This window comes from Hemitrygon akajei, unplaced genomic scaffold (genome assembly GCF_048418815.1).
Source record: "Hemitrygon akajei unplaced genomic scaffold, sHemAka1.3 Scf000092, whole genome shotgun sequence".
NCBI classification, from domain to species: Eukaryota; Metazoa; Chordata; class Chondrichthyes; order Myliobatiformes; family Dasyatidae; genus Hemitrygon; species Hemitrygon akajei.
The window spans coordinates 2,718,771-2,739,734 of NW_027331978.1; the positions used below are offsets into that span (position 1 = coordinate 2,718,771).

Genomic DNA, 20,964 nt, shown 5'->3' on the forward strand with positions numbered 1-20,964 from the left:
TGGACATTGGCTATCAGAAGATCACCGTCTAAACTGCCCACTAGGACATCATATCTGTCAAGTATTTTGGAGATTATTTAAGAGTTAACTAGGGAGTTAGGTGAAGTTGGGCAGTGATATTGTTCATCTGAACTTTGTTAAAGTCTGTATCAATATCCCGCATGGCAGCTGATCGGGAAGGTTCGGTCACGTGGGAGTCACGGGGAGCTGGCGAGGTGGATTCACACCGGGCTCCAGAACAAGAAGCAGGGGGAGATGATCGAAAATGGTTTTAGCGAATGGAGGCCTGTGACGAGTGGGATGTGTGTGTCAGTGTCGAGACCTCTGTAATTCACTATTCATGCCATTGATTTGTGTATGAATGTACATGGCACGATGAGCACGTTTGAATTGAATTAAATTGAATTCATTTCTTAAATCCTTCACATACATGTGGAGTAAAAATCTTTACGTTACGTCTCGGTCAAAATGTGCAATGTGCAGTGTAAGTAAATTATAATAAATTATAATATATTGAACAGTCCATATTATATAGAGTACACTCAATTGAGCGTGAGTTAACTAGTCTGATGGCCTGGTGGAAGAAGCTGTTCCGGAGCTTGTTGGTCCTGGCTTTTATGCTGCGGTACCGTTTCCCGGATGGTAACAGCTGGAATAGATTGTGGTTGAGGTGACTCTGGTCCCCAATGATCCTTCGGGCCCTTTTTACACACCTGTCCTTGTAAATGTCCTGAATCATGGGAAGTTCACAACTACAGATACGCCGGGCTGTCCGCACCAATCTCTGCAGAGTCCTGCAATTGAAGGAAGTAAAGTTCCCATACCAGATAGTGATGCAGCCAGTCAGGATGCTCTCAATTGTGCCCCTGTAGAAAGTTCTTAGGATTTGGGGGCCGATACCGAACTTCCTCAACCGTCTGAGGTGAAAGATGTGTTTTTGTGCCTTTTTGACCGCACAGCTGGTGTGAACAGACCACGTGAGATCCTCGGTGATGTGGATGCCGAGGAACTTAAAGCTGTTCACCCTCTCAACCCCAGATCCATTGATGTCAATAAGGATTAGCCTGTCCCCATTCCTCTGTAGTCCACAACCAGCTCCTTTGTTTTTGTGACATTGAGAGGAAGGTTGTTACTTTGCCACTGCTGTGTCAGAGAGATGACCTCTTCCCTGTAGGCCACCTCGTTATTGCTTGAGAAGAGGCCAATCTATGTGGTGTCGTCGACAAACTTAATTAGCAGATTAGAGCTGTGGGTGGCGACACATTCATGTGCATACAGGGAGACTAAATTCGGGAGACTGGCTTATAAGGCAACAGGTGACAATGAATTTCAAAAACATCTTAGTCAGTTATGGAGATGGGCTGAGTAATGCCAAATGGTTTTCAACTTGGACAGGTGAGCGACGGTGCATTTTGGACAGTCAAACTAGGTGGGACTGGTGTAGTGAATGGGAGGGCACCAAGTGTTGTGGAACAGAGCGACCTGGGAGTACAAGAGTACAGTCACTGAAAGTGGACGGGCAAATATAGAGGGAGGAAAAGAAGGATTTAATTATGCTGGCCTTCATCAGATAGGGCACTGAGTGCTGGATTATGGGCATTATATTGTTGGTGTGGCTACACAGAGTATTCTGTACAGTTGTGTTGACCCTGCTGTAGGAAAGATACTATCAAGTTGGATAGGGTGCAGACGAGATTGCTGAAGATGTTGCCTGGATTAGAGGGCCGAGTCATAGGAAGTGGTTGGCCGAGTTGGATCTTTATTCCAGAGGAGAATGAGGGTGACATTGTAGGAGTTTATGAAATCAAGTGGGAGCATAGATAATGTGGTTGGTCGTGGTATTATCCCCAGGGTTCAAGATTCAAGATTGTTTACAAGTGTAAAGAAGAATAAAATAATTGTTATTCTGGATCCAAAGCAAGTCCTTGTAAATCTCCTCTGTGCTCCCTCTATAGCAGTCATATCGTTTCCTGTAGTGAGGTGGCCAGAGCTGAACACAGTACTTCCAAGCGGGTTCTAATCAAGGTCTTATATATCTGTAACATTACCTCACGCTCTTGAACTCAATTCCGTGGCTGATAAATGTCAACACACCATAAGCTTTCTTATCAACACTGTCAACTTGTGCAGCAGCTTTGAGTGTTCTATCGACACTAGCCCCAAGATCTCACTGACCCTCCAGATTGACAAGAGTATTACCATTAATATATTATCTTGAAATTTGACCGAAATGAACCGCTTCACGCTGATCAGTATTGAACTCCATCTGCCACTTCTCTGCCCAGTTCTGCACCCTACCGATGTTGCACTGTAACATCTGACAACCCTGCAGACGATCCACAACACTCCCAACATTTGTGTCTTCAGCAAACTTACTAACCCATCCTTCAACTTTCTCATCCGGGTCATTTGTAAAAATCACAAAGAGAAGGGATCCCAGAACAGAACCAAAGAAACACTATCGGCCATCATCATCCATGCAGAATACGAAATATCAACAACCGCCCTTTGCCTCCTGTGGGCATGCCAATTCTGGATCCACAAAGCAAGGTCTCCTTGGATCCCATCCCTCATTAGTTTCTGAATGAGCTTTCCATGGGGAACCTTAGCTAACCTCTTACTGAAATCCATATACAGTACTTCCACTGCTCTACCTTCATCAATGTGTTTTGTTACATCCTCAAAGAATTCATCAGGTTCATAAGGCGTGACCTGACTTTGGCAAAGCCGTGCTGACTATCCCTAATCAGATTATGTCTCTCCAACTGCTTACTAGTCTATAATTTCCTGAGTTATCTACTCCCTTTCTTAAACAAGGGAACAACATTTGCAAACTTCCAATCCTCTGGTACTTCTCCCCACATAATTGATGATGTAAAGATCATCGTCAGGGGATTAGCAATCTCCTCCCTCGATTCATACAGTAGCATGGGGTATATCTCGTTCAGTCCCGGCAACTTATCTAACTTAAAACCTCTCAAAAGATCCAGTGCATGCTCTTTCTTAAAGTCCATAGATTCATGTGTATCAGTCTGCTGTAAGTCATCCCCACAATTGCCAAGGTCCTTTTCACTGGTGAAAACTGAAGCAAAATACTCAGCATCTCAGAATATTCAAATGATCAGCAGGTTGAGAAACATCTGTTGACAATGTAGCGGTGAAATGTAACCAAGTTAATTTGCCATTGCTGGCGACCCCCCCACAGGTTTGTTCTACTTGCACGACGTGCCCTCAAATCCAATAATGATTGTTACAAATGTCAGTGATAAGTATTCGATCCTTTATTGGCAAACAGTAATCATACAATCTTGAAGCGATGAAACTGATCTGTACCCAAGTTTAAGTTCAGCGTATCTGAGTGGATAATAACAAAATATATGACATCCGTCAGTCCCCAGCTGTGTAGTGTACTCGGCCTCTGTTAGTCTCGATAGACATGGATTTGCACCTTGGAAAGTTTCCAGGGCGCAAGCCTGGGCAAGGTATTTTTCTTATGGAAGATCGGCAGTAGCCCGAGCTGCAAGTCTCCCCTCTTCACGCCACCAATGTTGTCTGAAGGAAGGGCATTAGGGCTGTGTACTGCATGGAACAAAGCACAAATATATAACTGACTCCCTTTGCGTGTACCACACCCCCACTGATGCAACTAGTTACCATAAAAAACATCATAAATACACAACGCAGGATGCAATGCTGATAGAGAACAGATAGATGGCTCCTACACACAGGCTCAGCTCTGATACAGGGTCTTCTACCCGAAATATTAACATACTCTCTGTCTTGTTGAATAACTCCAGCATCTTATTTTATTTATGTTAATGATTTTTCCCAACTTGTTGTTTTGGATGTATGGCATGTCGACATTGTGTTTAACAAGGTGTCATATAACTAACTATCTGATAATAGCCAGGTGATAGGCTCAAAGAAATCTTAACCGAGTTTTGATGCTAATAATGGTCTTAAAGTCCTACCGGAAAAACTATAGTGGTTCAGGACAAGATGTCACGATGCTATAGGTGATATTGCATTGTTCAGGATGTCAGAGTGTCTCTCTATAGACTCAAATCATATATTGCCGTAGGTGTCAAGGCCAGGCAATGATAACCTGAAAGGGGACGGTGAGAATCAGGTCTGACCGAGAAATCTGTATAATCCAGTGACGAGAGGAATAGAAGTCTCATCATCAGCAGAAATGATTCAGCCCACACTGCTGTAACACTTGTCCATTACTCACCATAGCGCCACCAGTGGTAGGAGGACCATGGCAGTGGGCGCTGTCTGCTCAATCTGCCTCGGCATTCTGTAGACGCAACATTCTTGGTCCAGGACACAAGATTGGTTCCTAAAAGGGAATTGCCTGCAATACAGAGAGTAGATACCCTGGAGAATTCTGGTCCAGTGCACAATCCATGGAGAGATCGGAAATGGACATTGTGTGACTGTGGGTGGATGGGCACAGGTGGATCAGGCCATGTCAAGGCTTCAGTGGATCGGCCCAAGATGTTTGGAAGTGTTTGCCTCCATTTAAAAACAAAACAGTATTCTCCTTTAATTAATGTCTGACCCTCCTGTTGTTGTTTTGTTTTGTTACAGAACAGTAAAAACTGATCACACCTGTCCCCAAAATGGGTCAAGGTTCGAGCAGTGGAGGAGCTCCAATGACGTCAACATCGGGAAAGGACACGGGTATGTTGGCGAATTATTTAAATTTATAAATACGCTGCGGATTCTGCGTCTGTGTTTAATTGAATATAGGCAATTCACAAAGTATTTTTGAAAACTGAGCAGAGAGATGAGAGAGAGAGAGTTGACATCTCTGGGGGAAACAGTCACACGTGGAAGGAGTACAATTACCGTCTGCTCCTGCTCCTCTAACAGATTGTGATGCACATTAAAATAGCGAGTTACTCCGGAAGACAAGACATTCTGCAGATGCTGCAAGTTCTGCGCAACACAAAGACACACAACAGATTGGCAGAACTCAGCAGATCAGGCAGCATCCATGGAGAGGAATAAACAGTCGACGTTTCAGATCAGGACAACAAGGAATAGAAAGTAATGTGGAAATATCTGGAATTTCTGTCCCCTCATTTCCAGTCCGATGAAGGGCCTTGGTCCGAAACGTTGATTGTTTATTCTCCTCCATAGATGCTGCCTGACCTGCTGAGCACCTCCAGCATTTTGTGAGAAACACCAGAGATTTGCTGAGGAAAGTGTTGACCAGGCAGGCTGACAGTAACCCAGAGCCAAGCGGTGGTGATGGGCAGTACCAGGAGAGTGATGGTGATGGCTACTATATTCTCAGCAATAAGCAGAGTCCTTTCCAAAACAGAGAGGTATATTCCCAGGGACAAAGCAGCCTTCAACAGATGGAGGTATACCCCTCCTACACCCCCGGCACCCCCAACCTTCAGTCCAAGCCCGTTCCTTCACACTCAACCCCACCCCATATATATATATTTCGGTCTGTGTTTGGGGATCTTTAGGTTCCAGAGAGAAAGTTACTGTCCAATATGGGTCAGTAATTTATTTCATTTTCACTGTTTTGCTTCACAGGTCCGAGCTCAGCGATCACCGCGCTCTTGGCAAGCTGGAATGATTTCCAGCTGCTGCAGTTAACAGACTTTTACCGGGACAGGCTGGAGCAGGCGATGGAAGGAGGGGTGCACGGAGTGAGCCTGGCGTTAACGGCCGAGTATCAGTTCAGCGGAGAGGAACATCGGGTGAGTGGGAGGGAGAATGGGTTTGAATTTTCACACATCACAGGACTGATGGGTGTCGGGACTCTCACTCATCGGATAATAAAGCATGAAAACAAATCAGAAATAAATATATATAATTCTTAAAACTGTGAATCTGAAGGAATGATTGAAAGAGGTGTAAACACTCCAATGGCGGCTCAATGCTCAGAGCGAGGGGAGCAGGTAACTATTGTATGAGGTTGCAATAAAGAAGTTTAAATGGAAATATGGTCGGAATTTTCATTTTGAAAAGACCGTGCAGCATGACGGCAGGATGTCAGTGAGAACCGGGGCATCATCAGTGGATGCCACAGGAGCTCGAGTGTGTTCTGTTCTGGATGGAGATGATTCCGTTAATATCTGTAATTGCAAACAGTGTGGATCGGGGAATACTGCCATGTTGAAATGTGTAATCACTGAATAAACCTCCACTGGAAAAGGCAAAGGAAAGGCATCAGGTGTCAGCCGGTAATCCACTGTCATGTTGGACACTGGCGGACTGAGGAGATGAATCACATTATCTTTTCTGCAACTTCTCCGAGACTGCTCACTCTGTAATAAAAACCCTCCTGACTGCACGAAGTGTCAGGAATAAGGCGGATGAGCTTGAAGCCCAGGTGCGAATGGGTAACTATGATGTTGTTGGGATAACGGAGACATGGCTACAGGGAGATCAGACCTGGGAAATGAATGTACAAGGGTATACGTGCTATCGTAGGGACAGAAATGTGGGCAGAGGGGGTGGGGTGGCCCTGTTGGTGAAAATGAGATTCAGTCCTTTGCAAGGGGGGGACATAGGGTCAGGAGAAGTAGAGTCTGTGTGGATAGAACTGAGGGACAGTAAGGGCAAATGGACCGAAATGGGTGTTGTCTACAGGCCACCAAACAGTAGCATGGATATTGGGTGCAAATTGAACAGGGAGTTAACATTGGCATGTGGCAAAGGTAATGTCGCTGTAGTTATGGGGGATTTCAACATGCAGGTGAACTGGGAGAATCAGGTTGGTGCTGGACCACAGGATAGGGAGTTTGTAGAGTGCCTACGGGATGCATTCTTGGAACAACTTGTACGAGAGCCGACCAGGGACAAGACAATTCTGGATTTACTGTTATGCAATGAACAGGATTTGATAAGCGATCTCGCAGTAAAGGAGCCATTAGGAGGTAGTGATCACAATATGATAAGCTTTTATCTGCAATTTGAGAAGGATAAGGGCAGCTCAGAGGTGTCAGTGTTGCAGATGAACCGGGGAAACTATGGAGCCATGAGGGAGGAGCTGGCCAAAGTTGACTGGACGGATAGCCTAGCAGAAAAGACAGTGGAACAGCAATGGCAGGTATTCTTGGGAATAATGCACAAGGTGCAAAATCAGTTCATCCCCCAGAGAAGGAAGGATTCAAAGAGGGGAAAGGGGACTCAGTGGTTGACAAAGGAAGTCAGAGATTGCATAGCATTAAAAAAAAAAGGAAATATGACAGAGCTAAGGTGAGTGGGAGGACAGATGATTGGGAAGTTTTTAAGGAACAACAGAACTTAACTAAAAAAGACAATACGGGGAGAAAAATGAGGTACGAATGCAAGCTAGCCAGGAATATAAAGGAAGATAGCAAAAGCTTTCTTAGGTATGTGAAGAGAAAGAAGATAGTTAAGAACAATGTTGGGCCCTTGAAGAATGAATTCGGTGAAATTGTTATGGGAAACAGAGAAATGGCAGAAGAATTTAATGACTACTTTAGATCTGTTTTCACTAAGGAAGACACAAGCAATCTCCCAGATGTAGATAGTTAGATACTTTATTCATCCCCATGGGGAAATTCAACATTTTTTCCAATGTCCCATACACTTGTTGTAGCAAAACTAATTACATACAATACTTAACTCAGTAAAAATATGATATGCATCAAAATCACTCTCTCAAAAAGCATTAATAATAGCTTTTAAAAAGTTCTTAAGTAGTTTACTTAAATACATTAAATACAATCAACCCCGGCACTTTAACATATCTTACTCCTGGCAGTTGAATTGTAAAGCCTAATGGCATTGGGGAGTATTGACCTCTTCATCCTGTCTGAGGAGCATTGCATCGATAGCAACCTGTCGCTGAAACTGCTTCTCTGTCTCTGGATGGTGCTATGTAGAGGATGTTCAGGGTTTTCCATAATTGACCGTAGCCTACTCAGCGCCCTTCGCTCAGCTACCGATGTTAAACTCTCCAGTACTTTGCCCACGACAGATCCCGCCTTCCTTACCAGCTTATTAAGACGTGAGGCGTCCCTCTTCTTAATGCTGCCTCCCCAACACGCCACCACAAAGAAGAGGGCGCTCTCCACAACTGACCTATAGAACATCTTCAGCATCTCACTACAGACATTGAATGACGCCAACCTTCTAAGGAAGTACAGTCGACTCTGTGCCTTCCTGCACAAGGCATCTGTGTTGGCAGTCCAGTCTAGCTTCTCGTCTAACTGTACTCTCAGATACTTGTAGGTCTTAACCTGCTCCACACATTCTCCATTAATGATCACTGGCTCCATATGAGGCCTAGATCTCCTAAAGTCCACCACCATCTCCTATCATGTATGGATAGGCCAAGGACATAGGGTAACAGAGGAAATGAAACAGATTGACATTCGGAAGGAAACAGTAATGTGAAGACTGATGGGACTGAAGGCTGACAAATCCCCAGGTCCAGATGGTCTGCACCCTAGGGTACTAAAGGAAGTGGCCCTGGAAATTGCGGATGCATTGGTAATCATTTTCCAATGTTCCTTAGATTCAGGATGAGTTCCTGAGGATTGGAGAATGGATAATGTTATCCCATTTTTTAAGAAAGGAGGGAGGGAGAAAACAGAGAACTATCGACCTGTCAGCTTGACATCGGTGGTGGGAAAGATGCTAGAGTCCATTATTAAGGATGAAATAGTGGCATATCTAGATAGCAGTGATAGGATTGGGCCGAGCCAGCATGGATTTACCAAGCTTAAATCATGCTTGACTAATCTGTTGGAGTTTTTCGAGGATGTAACCAGGAAGTTAGACGGGGGAGATCCAGTGGATGTAATGCACCTCGATTTTCAGAAGGCATTTGTTAAGGTTCCACATAGAAGATTGGTGGGTAAAGCCAAAGCTCAGGGCATCGGGGGGAAGGCATTGACATGGATAGAAAACTGGTTGGCAGATAGAAAGCAAAGGGTAGCGGTGAATGGATGTTTCTCAGAATGGCAGGTGGTGACTAGTGGGGTGCCACAGGGCTTGGTATTGGGACCACAGCTGTTTACCATTTACGTTAACGATTTGGATGAAGGCATAGAAAATAACATCAGCAAATTTGCTGATGATACTAAGCTGGGTGGCAGTGTGACATGTGATGAGGATGTTAGGAGAATTCAGGGTGACTTGGATAGGCTGGGTGAGTGGACAAATACTTGGGAGATGGTGTTTAATGTGAATAAGTGTGAGGTTATCCACTTTGGGAGTAAGAACAGGAAGGCAGATTATTATCTGAACAGTGTAGAGTTGGGTAAGGGAGTAATACAAAGAGATCTCGGAGTCCTTGTTCATCAGTCACTGAAGGTGAATGTGCAAGTGCAGCCTGCAGTGAAGAAGGCTAATGGAATGTTGGCCTTTATTACAAAGGGAATTGAGTACAAGAGCAAGGAAATCCTCTTGCATTTGTACAGAGCCCTGGTGAGACCACACCTGGAGTATTGTGTACAGTTTTGGTCTCCAGGGTTAAGGAAGGACATCCTGGCTGTAGAGGAAGTGCAGCGTAGATTCACGAGTTTAATTCCTGGGATGTCTGGACTGTCTTACGCAGAGAGGTTAGAGAGACTGGGCTTGAACACGCTGGAATTAAAGAGATTGAGAGGGGATCTGATTGAAACATATAAGATTATTAAGGGATTGGACAAGATAGAGGCAGGAAATATGTTCCAGATGCTAGGAGAGTCCAGTACCAGAGTGATGCACCATCACTAACTCACTCCGAGACGTAAGAAGCGAGGTATCGGCTTTTATTGACTGGAAGAATGAACAACACTACATCCTGGAGAATGAGGCCGGGCATCAGGCTTCAATCGCCTTTATACAGGAGTCTGTGGGAGGAGCCACAGAAGCAGTCAGCAGGGGTCTGTGGGAGGAGCAACAGGAGCAGTCCAGACAGGTATATGTAGTTCACCACACAGAGGGCATGGTTTGAGAATAAGGGGTAGGTCATTTAGGACAGAGTTAAGGAAAAGCTTCTTCTCCCAGAGAGTTGTGGGGGTCTGGAATGCACTGCCTCGGAAGGTAGTGGAGGCCAATTCTCTGGATGCTTTCAAAAAGGAGCTAGATAGGTATCTTATGGATAGGTGAATCAAGGGATATGGGGACAAGGCAGGAACCGGGTATTGATAGGAATTGATCAGCCATGATCTCAAAATGACGGTGCTGGCTCGAAGGGCCGAATGGTCTACTTCTGCACCTATTGTCTATTGTCTATTGTCTATTGACTTGTTTCTTCATCTGTGACCACTATTTTCTGATTTTGTTTTACACGGTCAAATCCGGTGAGGGATTATTTATGGATTTGGAGCCACGTCAATGAAGCGGTCACAGACCAGCCAGGATCTCATTGACTGGTGGACCAGGTTCACGGTGAATGTCCCGCCGTGTACTCTGCCCTCAGAATGTACAGTCCATGTCCAGACAGAATCAGCACCCGTCCGGGTGACTGCTCAGTGTGATTCCGTTACAGAGCACATCATTTACTTCTCACTCTCTGTGTGAATTTGTCAGTCCCCAATATGTTCACCGTTACTCTTCACAGAAAATCTCTGATCTCGCTGATAAGGGAGAGCGGGCGGACAGTTCTAAACTCCTCCTGAGCCTGGTGATGGAGAAAGGGTCCCGCGCCCGGCGGGTGATGTGGGAAACCTTTGTGAAAATGCGGATTGGTGTCCCAAAGTTGGACAAAATACTGAAAGAAATACAGGAACATGGTGAGATAGTATCAGAGATTAATTTAATTTTGGAATCAAACATTACGCACTTATAATTTGAGGAATTGAAACGTGTCAAATTGTTTAAATTTGAACAGGTTGTGTTCCGGTCCATCGACCCGTACCGGAGATTCCCAGTGAGCTGAAAGGTAAGAGAAGAAACCGCTGTTTCCATCAAAGGTTGATGTTGTGTGGGGCCATGTTGTTGTTGAGCCACGGGGATTTGATCAGGTAAATGTTCCACCGTGTCACAGCGCAGTGAGACACAGGGAAAAATGTTTGCTGGAGGGAGAGTTTTCACAGGACAGTATGAGGAAGCACGTAGAGAATTGGTGAGTTTGCTGAAAGGGATCACTCCTCTTTGGCCAAAAATGTTAATTTTCAAAAGGTATCAAAAGAATTTTTCAAACTGCTCACATTTCTGTCACCTGTGTTACTGCTTTTCCAGTCCACATTCAGACAAAAAAACCCCTCCGATTCCCTGCACTAAGGATTTGGTAATTCTCGACAATCTCCCTGTAAACTTATTCTTCACTGTTCTTCATGCTGTTTGCCGAGGGAACAGTCATGGCTGTGACATTCCCACATTTATTTCTGAATACAGAACAGACTCTATCCCTGATTATTGAGGAAAATTATTTCTCCCACTGTCACATTCTCCAAAGTAAACATTTCAACAATAAATGTTTTCCTACGCTCCCCGTTTCACCCGATTAAGTTGTGTGGAGAGCACACACACTCCCTGACAGGTCCTGACACATTGTGAGACCCCTCACAACCCTGGCAGGTTCCTAACACACTGTGAGACCCCACACACCCCTGACAGTCTCCTGACACACTAAGGCCCCACGCACACCGGCAGGGTCCTGACACACTGAGACCCCAAACACTTCTGGCAGGGTCCTGACACACTGTGAGACCCCACACACCATAGAACATAGAACCATTCAACACTACAGCACAGTACAGGCCCTTCAGCCCTCCCTGTTGTGCTGACCCATATATCCTTAAAAAAAGTACTAAACCCACACTAACCAAAAACCCTGCATTTTTCTTTCATCCATGTGCCTGTGCAAGAGGCTCTTAAATACCCCTAATGTTTTAGCCTCCACCACTGACACTGACACACTGTGAGAACCCACACACTCCTGACAGTGTCCTGACACACTGTTAGACCACACACACCCCTGACAGTGTCCTGACAAACTGTCAGACCCAACACACCCCTGACAGGTTCTGACATACTGCGAGACCCCACACATACCTGACAGGGTCCTGACACACTCTGAGACCCCACACACCCGACAGGTTCTAACACACTGCGAGACCCCACATAACCCGGGCAGGTCCCTGACAAACTCTGAGATCCCACACACTCCTGATAGGATCCGGACACTCTGTGAGAACCCACACACACCCTGACAGTGTTCTAACACACTGTGAGACACCAGACACCCTGACAGGGTCCTGATTCACTGGAATTTAGAAGGATGAGAGGGGATCTGATTGAAACATATATAATAATTAAGGGATTCGACACGCTAGAGGCAGGAAACATGTTCCCAATGTTGGGGGAGCCCAGAAACAGAGGCCACACTTTAACAATAAGGAGTAGGCCATTTAGAACGGAGTTCAGGAAAAACTTTATCACCCAGAGAGTTGTGGATCTATGGAATGCTCTGCTTCAGAAGGCAGTGGAGACCAATTCTCTGGATGCTTTCAAGAAAGAGTTAGATAGAGCTCTTAAGGATAGCGGAGACGAGGGATATGGGAAGAAGGCAGGAACGGGGTACTGATTGTGGATGATCAGCCATGATCACATTGGATGGCGGTGCTGGCTCGAAGGGCCAAATGGCCTACTCCTGCACGTATTGCCTATTATCTATTGACACACTGTGAATCCCCACACACCCCTGAGAGGGTCCTGACACACTGTGAGACTCCACACACCCCTCACAGGGTCATGACAGACTGTGATACCCCATACACCCCTGACAGGGTCCTGATAGACTGTGAGACCCCACACACGCTTTGCAGGGACCTGACACACTGTGAGACCCCACATACCACTGACAGGGTCTTAACACACTGTGAGATCCCACACACCCCTGAGAGGGTCCTGACACACTGTGAGACTCCACACACCCCTCACAGGGTCATGACAGACTGTGATACCCCATACACCCCTGACACGGTCCTGAAAAACTGTGTGATTTCACAAACGTCTCAAAGGTTCCAGACACAGTGTCAGACTCTACACAGCCCTGACAGAATCCTGACAATCTGTGAGATCCCAAAGACTGACTGGTTACCGATGCACTGTGAGACCCCACACATCCTTACCGGTTCCTGACACACTACGAGTCTCTACACACCCCTGACATCATCCTGACACACTGTTAGACCGCACGCACCACTGACAGGGTCCTGATACACTGTGAGACCCCACACATCCTTACAGGTTACTGACACACTACGAGTCACTACACACCCCTGACATCATCCTGACACACAGTGAGACCGCACACACCCCTGACAGGGTCCTGACACACTACAAGACTCCACACACCTCTGACATCGTCCTGACACACTGTGAGATGCCACATAACCCTGAGAGGTTCCTGATACACTGTCAGACGTGACACTTCCCCGAGAGGTTCCTGATACACAATTACATCCGACACACAACTGATAGGGTCCTGATACACTGGAATTTAGAAGGATGCGAGGGGATCTGATTGGAATATACAAGATTTTTAAGGGATTGGACACGCTAAAGAAAGGAAACATTCCCGATATTGAGGGAGTCCAGAACAAGAGGCCACAGCTAACAATAAGGTGTAGGCCATTTGAAACAGAGTTGAGGAAAAACGTTTTCACCCAGAGAGTTGTGGATCTGTGGAATGCTCTGCTTCAGAAGGCAGTGGAGACCAATTCTCTGGATGCTTTCAAGAAAGAGTTAGATAGAGCTCTTAAAGATTGCGGAGTCAAGGGGTATGGGGAGAAGGCAGGAACGGGGTACTGTTTGTGGATGATCAGCCGTGATCACATTGAATGGCGGTGCTGGCTCAAAAGGCTGAATTGCCTACACCTGCACCTATCGTCTATTATCAATTGACAAACCCAGTGACCCCACACAACCCAGGCAGGGTCTTGACACACTGTGACAACCCACACACCCCAGACAGGTTCCTGACACACTGTGAGACCCCACACACCATAGAACATAGAATATTCAACACTACAGCACAGTACAGGCCCTTCAGCCCTCCCTGTTGTGCTGACCCATATATCCTTAAAAAAAGTACTAAACCCACACTACCCAAAAACCCTGCATTTTTCTTTCATCCATGTGCCTGTACAAGAGGCTCTTAAATACCCCTAATGTTTTAGCCTCCACCACTGACACTGACACACTGTGAGAACCCACACACTCCTGACAGTGTCCTGACACACTGTTAGACCACACACACCCCTGACAGTGTCCTGACAAACTGTCAGACCCAACACACCCCTGACAGGTTCTGACATACTGCGAGACCCCACACATACCTGACAGGGTCCTGACACACTCTGAGACCCCACACACCCGACAGGTTCTAACACACTGCGAGACCCCACATAACCCGGGCAGGTCCCTGACAAACTCTGAGATCCCACACACTCCTGATAGGATCCTGACACTCTGTGAGAACCCACACACACCCTGACAGTGTTCTAACACACTGTGAGACACCAGACACCCTGACAGGGTCCTGATTCACTGGAATTTAGAAGGATGAGAGGGGATCTGATTGAAACATATATAATAATTAAGGGATTCGACACGCTAGAGGCAGGAAACATGTTCCCAATGTTGGGGGAGCCCAGAAACAGAGGCCACACTTTAACAATAAGGAGTAGGCCATTTAGAACGGAGTTCAGGAAAAACTTTATCACCCAGAGAGTTGTGGATCTATGGAATGCTCTGCTTCAGAAGGCAGTGGAGACCAATTCTCTGGATGCTTTCAAGAAAGAGTTAGATAGAGCTCTTAAGGATAGCGGAGACGAGGGATATGGGAAGAAGGCAGGAACGGGGTACTGATTGTGGATGATCAGCCATGATCACATTGGATGGCGGTGCTGGCTCGAAGGGCCAAATGGCCTACTCCTGCACGTATTGCCTATTATCTATTGACACACTGTGAATCCCCACACACCCCTGAGAGGGTCCTGACACACTGTGAGACTCCACACACCCCTCACAGGGTCATGACAGACTGTGATACCCCATACACCCCTGACAGGGTCCTGATAGACTGTGAGACCCCACACACGCTTTGCAGGGACCTGACACACTGTGAGACCCCACATACCACTGACAGGGTCTTAACACACTGTGAGATCCCACACACCCCTGAGAGGGTCCTGACACACTGTGAGACTCCACACACCCCTCACAGGGTCATGACAGACTGTGATACCCCATACACCCCTGACACGGTCCTGAAAAACTGTGTGATTTCACAAACGTCTCAAAGGTTCCAGACACAGTGTCAGACTCTACACAGCCCTGACAGAATCCTGACAATCTGTGAGATCCCAAAGACTGACTGGTTACCGATGCACTGTGAGACCCCACACATCCTTACCGGTTCCTGACACACTACGAGTCTCTACACACCCCTGACATCATCCTGACACACTGTTAGACCGCACGCACCACTGACAGGGTCCTGATACACTGTGAGACCCCACACATCCTTACAGGTTACTGACACACTACGAGTCACTACACACCCCTGACATCATCCTGACACACAGTGAGACCGCACACACCCCTGACAGGGTCCTGACACACTACAAGACTCCACACACCTCTGACATCGTCCTGACACACTGTGAGATGCCACATAACCCTGAGAGGTTCCTGATACACTGTCAGACGTGACACTTCCCCGAGAGGTTCCTGATACACAATTACATCCGACACACAACTGATAGGGTCCTGATACACTGGAATTTAGAAGGATGCGAGGGGATCTGATTGGAATATACAAGATTTTTAAGGGATTGGACACGCTAAAGAAAGGAAACATTCCCGATATTGAGGGAGTCCAGAACAAGAGGCCACAGCTAACAATAAGGTGTAGGCCATTTGAAACAGAGTTGAGGAAAAACGTTTTCACCCAGAGAGTTGTGGATCTATGGAATGCTCTGCTTCAGAAGGCAGTGGAGACCAATTCTCTGGATGCTTTCAAGAAAGAGTTAGATAGAGCTCTTAAAGATTGCGGAGTCAAGGGGTATGGGGAGAAGGCAGGAACGGGGTACTGTTTGTGGATGATCAGCCGTGATCACATTGAATGGCGGTGCTGGCTCAAAAGGCTGAATTGCCTACACCTGCACCTATCGTCTATTATCAATTGACAAACCCAGTGACCCCACACAACCCAGGCAGGGTCTTGACACACTGTGACAACCCACACACCCCAGACAGGTTCCTGACACACTGTGAGACCCCACACACCATAGAACATAGAATATTCAACACTACAGCACAGTACAGGCCCTTCAGCCCTCCCTGTTGTGCTGACCCATATATCCTTAAAAAAAGTACTAAACCCACACTACCCAAAAACCCTGCATTTTTCTTTCATCCATGTGCCTGTACAAGAGGCTCTTAAATACCCCTAATGTTTTAGCCTCCACCACTGACACTGACACACTGTGAGAACCCACACACTCCTGACAGTGTCCTGACACACTGTTAGACCACACACACCCCTGACAGTGTCCTGACAAACTGTCAGACCCAACACACCCCTGACAGGTTCTGACATACTGCGAGACCCCACACATACCTGACAGGGTCCTGACACACTCTGAGACCCCACACACCCGACAGGTTCTAACACACTGCGAGACCCCACATAACCCGGGCAGGTCCCTGACAAACTCTGAGATCCCACACACTCCTGATAGGATCCTGACACTCTGTGAGAACCCACACACACCCTGACAGTGTTCTAACACACTGTGAGACACCAGACACCCTGACAGGGTCCTGATTCACTGGAATTTAGAAGGATGAGAGGGGATCTGATTGAAACATATATAATAATTAAGGGATTCGACACGCTAGAGGCAGGAAACATGTTCCCAATGTTGGGGGAGCCCAGAAACAGAGGCCACACTTTAACAATAAGGAGTAGGCCATTTAGAACGGAGTTCAGGAAAAACTTTATCACCCAGAGAGTTGTGGATCTATGGAATGCTCTGCTTCAGAAGGCAGTGGAGACCAATTCTCTGGATGCTTTCAAGAAAGAGTTAGATAGAGCTCTTAAGGATAGCGGAGACGAGGGATATGGGAAGAAGGCAGGAACGGGGTACTGATTGTGGACGATCAGCCATGATCACATTGGATGGCGGTGCTGGCTCGAAGGGCCAAATGGCCTACTCCTGCACGTATTGCCTATTATCTATTGACACACTGTGAAACCCCACACACCCCTGACAGGTTCCTGACACACTGGGAGACCCCAGACACCCATGACATGGTCCTGAAACACTGTGAGACCCCACACACCCCTGACAGGGTCCTGATAGACTGTGAGACCCCACACACGCTTTGCAGGGACCTGACACACTGTGAGACCCCACATACCACTGACAGGGTCTTAACACACTGTGAGATCCCACACACCCCTGAGAGGGTCCTGACACACTGTGAGACTCCACACACCCCTCACAGGGTCATGACAGACTGTGATACCCCATACACCCCTGACACGGTCCTGAAAAACTGTGTGATTTCACAAACGTCTCAAAGGTTCCAGACACAGTTTCAGACTCTACACAGCCCTGACAGGATCCTGACAATCTGTGAGATCCAACAGACTGACTGGTTACCGATGCACTGTGAGACCCCACACACCCTTACCGGTTCCTGACACACTACGAGTCTCTACACACCCCTGACATCATCCTGACACACTGTTAGACCGCACGCACCACTGACAGGGTCCTGATACACTGTGAGACCCCACACATCCTTACAGGTTACTGACACACTACGAGTCACTACACACCCCTGACATCATCCTGACACACAGTGAGATGCCACATAACCCTGAGAGGTTCCTGATACACTGTCAGACGTGACACTTCCCCGAGAGGTTCCTGATACACAATTACATCCGACACACACCTGATAGGGTCCTGATACACTGGAATTTAGAAGGATGCGAGGGGATTTGATTGGAATATATAAGATTTTTAAGGGATACGACACGCTAAAGACAGGAAACATTCCCGATGTTGAGGGAGTCCAGAGCAAGAGGCCACAGCTAACAATAAGGTGTAGGCCATTTGAAACAGAGTTGAGGAAAAACGTTTTCACCCAGAGAGTTGTGGATCTATGGAATGCTCTGCTTCAGAAGGCAGTGGAGACCAATTCTCTGGATGCTTTCAAGAAAGAGTTAGATAGAGCTCTTAAAGATTGCGGGGTCAAGGGATAAGCGGAGAAGGCAGGAACAGGGTACTGATTGTGGATGATCAGCCATGATCACATTGAATGGCGGTGCTGGCTCAAAAGGCTGAATTGCCTACACCTGCACCTATCGTCTATTATCAATTGACAAACCCAGAGACCCCACACAACCCAGGCAGGGTCTTGACACACTGTGACACCCCACACAACCCTGACAGGTTCCTGACACACTGTGAGACCCCACACACACCTGACAGGGTCCTGACACACTGTGAGACTCCACACACCCCTGACAGGGTCCTGACACACTGTGAGACCCCACACACCCCTGACAGGCTCCTGACACACTGTGAGACCCCACAGACCTTTGGCAGGGTCCTGACACACTGTGAGACCCCACACACCCTTGACAGGGTCCTGACACACTGTGAGACCCCACACACCCCTGCCAGGGTCCTGACACACTGTGAGACCCCACACACCCCTGACAGGCTCCTGACACACAGTGAGATCCAACAGATGCCTAGCTGTGCGCTGACAATCTGTAAAACCCCATACGCCCCTGACAGGGTCCTGACACACTGTGACACCCCACACACCCCTGACAGGGCCCTGACACACTGTGACACCCCACAAACCCCTGACAGGTCCATGACACACTGTGAGACCCCACACACCCCTGAAAGGGTCCTGACACACTGTGAGACCCCACAGAACTTTGGCAGGGTCCTGACACACTGTGACACACACACACACACACACCACTGACAGGGTCCTGACACACTGTGAGACTCCACACACCCCTGACAGGGTCCTGCCAGACTGTGAGTCCCCATACACCCCTGACACAGTCCTGAAAAACTGTGAGATTTCACAAACATCTCAAAGGTTCCAGACACAGTGTCAGACACTACACAGCCCTGACAGGATCCTGACAATCTGTGAGATCCCACAGACTGACGGGTTACCGATGCACTGTGAGACCCTACACATCCTTACAGGTTCCTGACACACTACGAGTCACTACACACGCCTGACATAATCCTGACACACTGTGAGACCGCACACACCCCAGACAGCGTCCTGACACACTACGAGACTCCACATACCTCTGACATCGTCCTGACACACTGTGAGACCCCACAGAACTTTGGCAGGGTCCTGACACACTGTGACACCCCACGCACCCCTGACAGGGTCCTGACACACTGTGAGACCCCACAGAACTTTGGCAGGGTCCTGACACACTGTGAGACCCCACACACCCCTGATAGTGTCCTGACACACTGTGACACCACACAAACCCCTGTCAGATTCCTAGACACACTGTGAGACCCGACACACCCCTGAAAGGGTCCCGACACGCTGTGAGACACCACACACCCCTGACAGGGTCCTGACACACTGTGAGATACCACACACCCCAGAAAGGGTCCTGTCACGCTGTGAGACCACACACACCCCTGAAAGGGTCCTGACACGTTGTGAGATCCAACACACCCCTGACAGGGTCCTGACACACTGTGAAACAGCACACACCCCTGAAAGGGTCCTGACAGGCTGTGAGACCACACACAACCTTGACAGGGTCCTGACACACTGTGACACCCCACACACCCCTGACAGGGTCTCGACACACAGTGAGACCCCACAGAACTTTGGCAGGGTCCTGACACACTGTGAGACCCCACACACCCCTGATAGGGTCCTGACACACTGTGACACCACACACACCCCTGACAGGTTCCTAGACAAACTGTGAGACCTCACACACCCCTGACAGGGACCTGACACACTGTGAGAATCCACACACCCCTGACAGGGTCCTGCCAGACTGTGAGACCCGGTACACCCCTGACACAGTCCTGAAAAACTGTGAGATTTCACAAACATCTCAAAGGTTCCAGACACAGTGTCAGACACTACACAGCCCTGACAGGATCCAGACACACTACGAGTCACTACACACCCCTGACATCATCCTGACACGCTGTGAGACCGCACACACCCCAGATAGGGTCCTGACACACTACGAGACTCCACACACCTCTGACATCTTCCTGACAAACTGTGAGACCCCACAAAACTTTGGCAGGGTCCTGACACACTGTGACACCCCACACACCCCTGACAGGGTCCCGACACACAGTGAGACCCCACAGAACTTTGGCAGGGTCCTGACACACTGTGACACCCCACACACCCCTGACAGGGTCCCGACACACTGTGAGACCACACAGAACTTTGGCAGGGTCCTGAGACACTGTGAGACCCCACACACCCCTGATTTTGTCCTGACACACTGAGACACCCCACAAACCCCTGACAGATTCCTAGACACACTGTGAGACCCCACACACCCCTGAAAGGGTCCCGACACGCTGTGAGACCCCACACACCCCTGACAGGCTCCTGACACACAGTGAGATCCAACAGATGCCTAGCTGTGCGCTGACAATCTGTGAAACCCCATACGCCCCTGACAGGGTCCTGACACACTGTGACACCCCACACACCCCTGACAGGGTCCTGACACACTGTGACACCCCACACACCCCTGACAGGTTCATGACACACTGTGAGACCCCACACACCCCTGACAGGGTCCCGACACACTGTGAGACCACACAGAACTTTGGCAGGGTCCTGAGACACTGTGAGACCCCACACACCCCTGATTTTGTCCTGACACACTGAGACACCCCACAAACCCCTGACAGATTCCTAGACACACTGTGAGACCCCACACACCCCTGAAAGGGTCCCGACACGCTG

The 20,964-nt window shown here is 47.9% G+C and overlaps 1 protein-coding gene across 2 annotated transcripts in view; it reads left to right on the forward strand.

Annotated features, from left to right (window-relative positions):
* The window catches only part of LOC140722908 (NACHT, LRR and PYD domains-containing protein 3-like), a 133,501-nt gene that overhangs the window by 19,689 nt on the left and 92,848 nt on the right, over positions 1 to 20,964 (forward strand). For both annotated transcript variants that reach the window (XM_073037545.1, XM_073037546.1), the window contains exons 2-5: positions 4,594 to 4,686; positions 5,557 to 5,723; positions 10,550 to 10,721; positions 10,820 to 10,870. In XM_073037545.1, coding sequence (XP_072893646.1) covers positions 4,626 to 4,686; positions 5,557 to 5,723; positions 10,550 to 10,721; positions 10,820 to 10,870 — 451 coding nt within the window. In that variant the 5' untranslated portion in view covers positions 4,594 to 4,625. The remainder of the gene's footprint in view (positions 1 to 4,593; positions 4,687 to 5,556; positions 5,724 to 10,549; positions 10,722 to 10,819; positions 10,871 to 20,964) is intronic.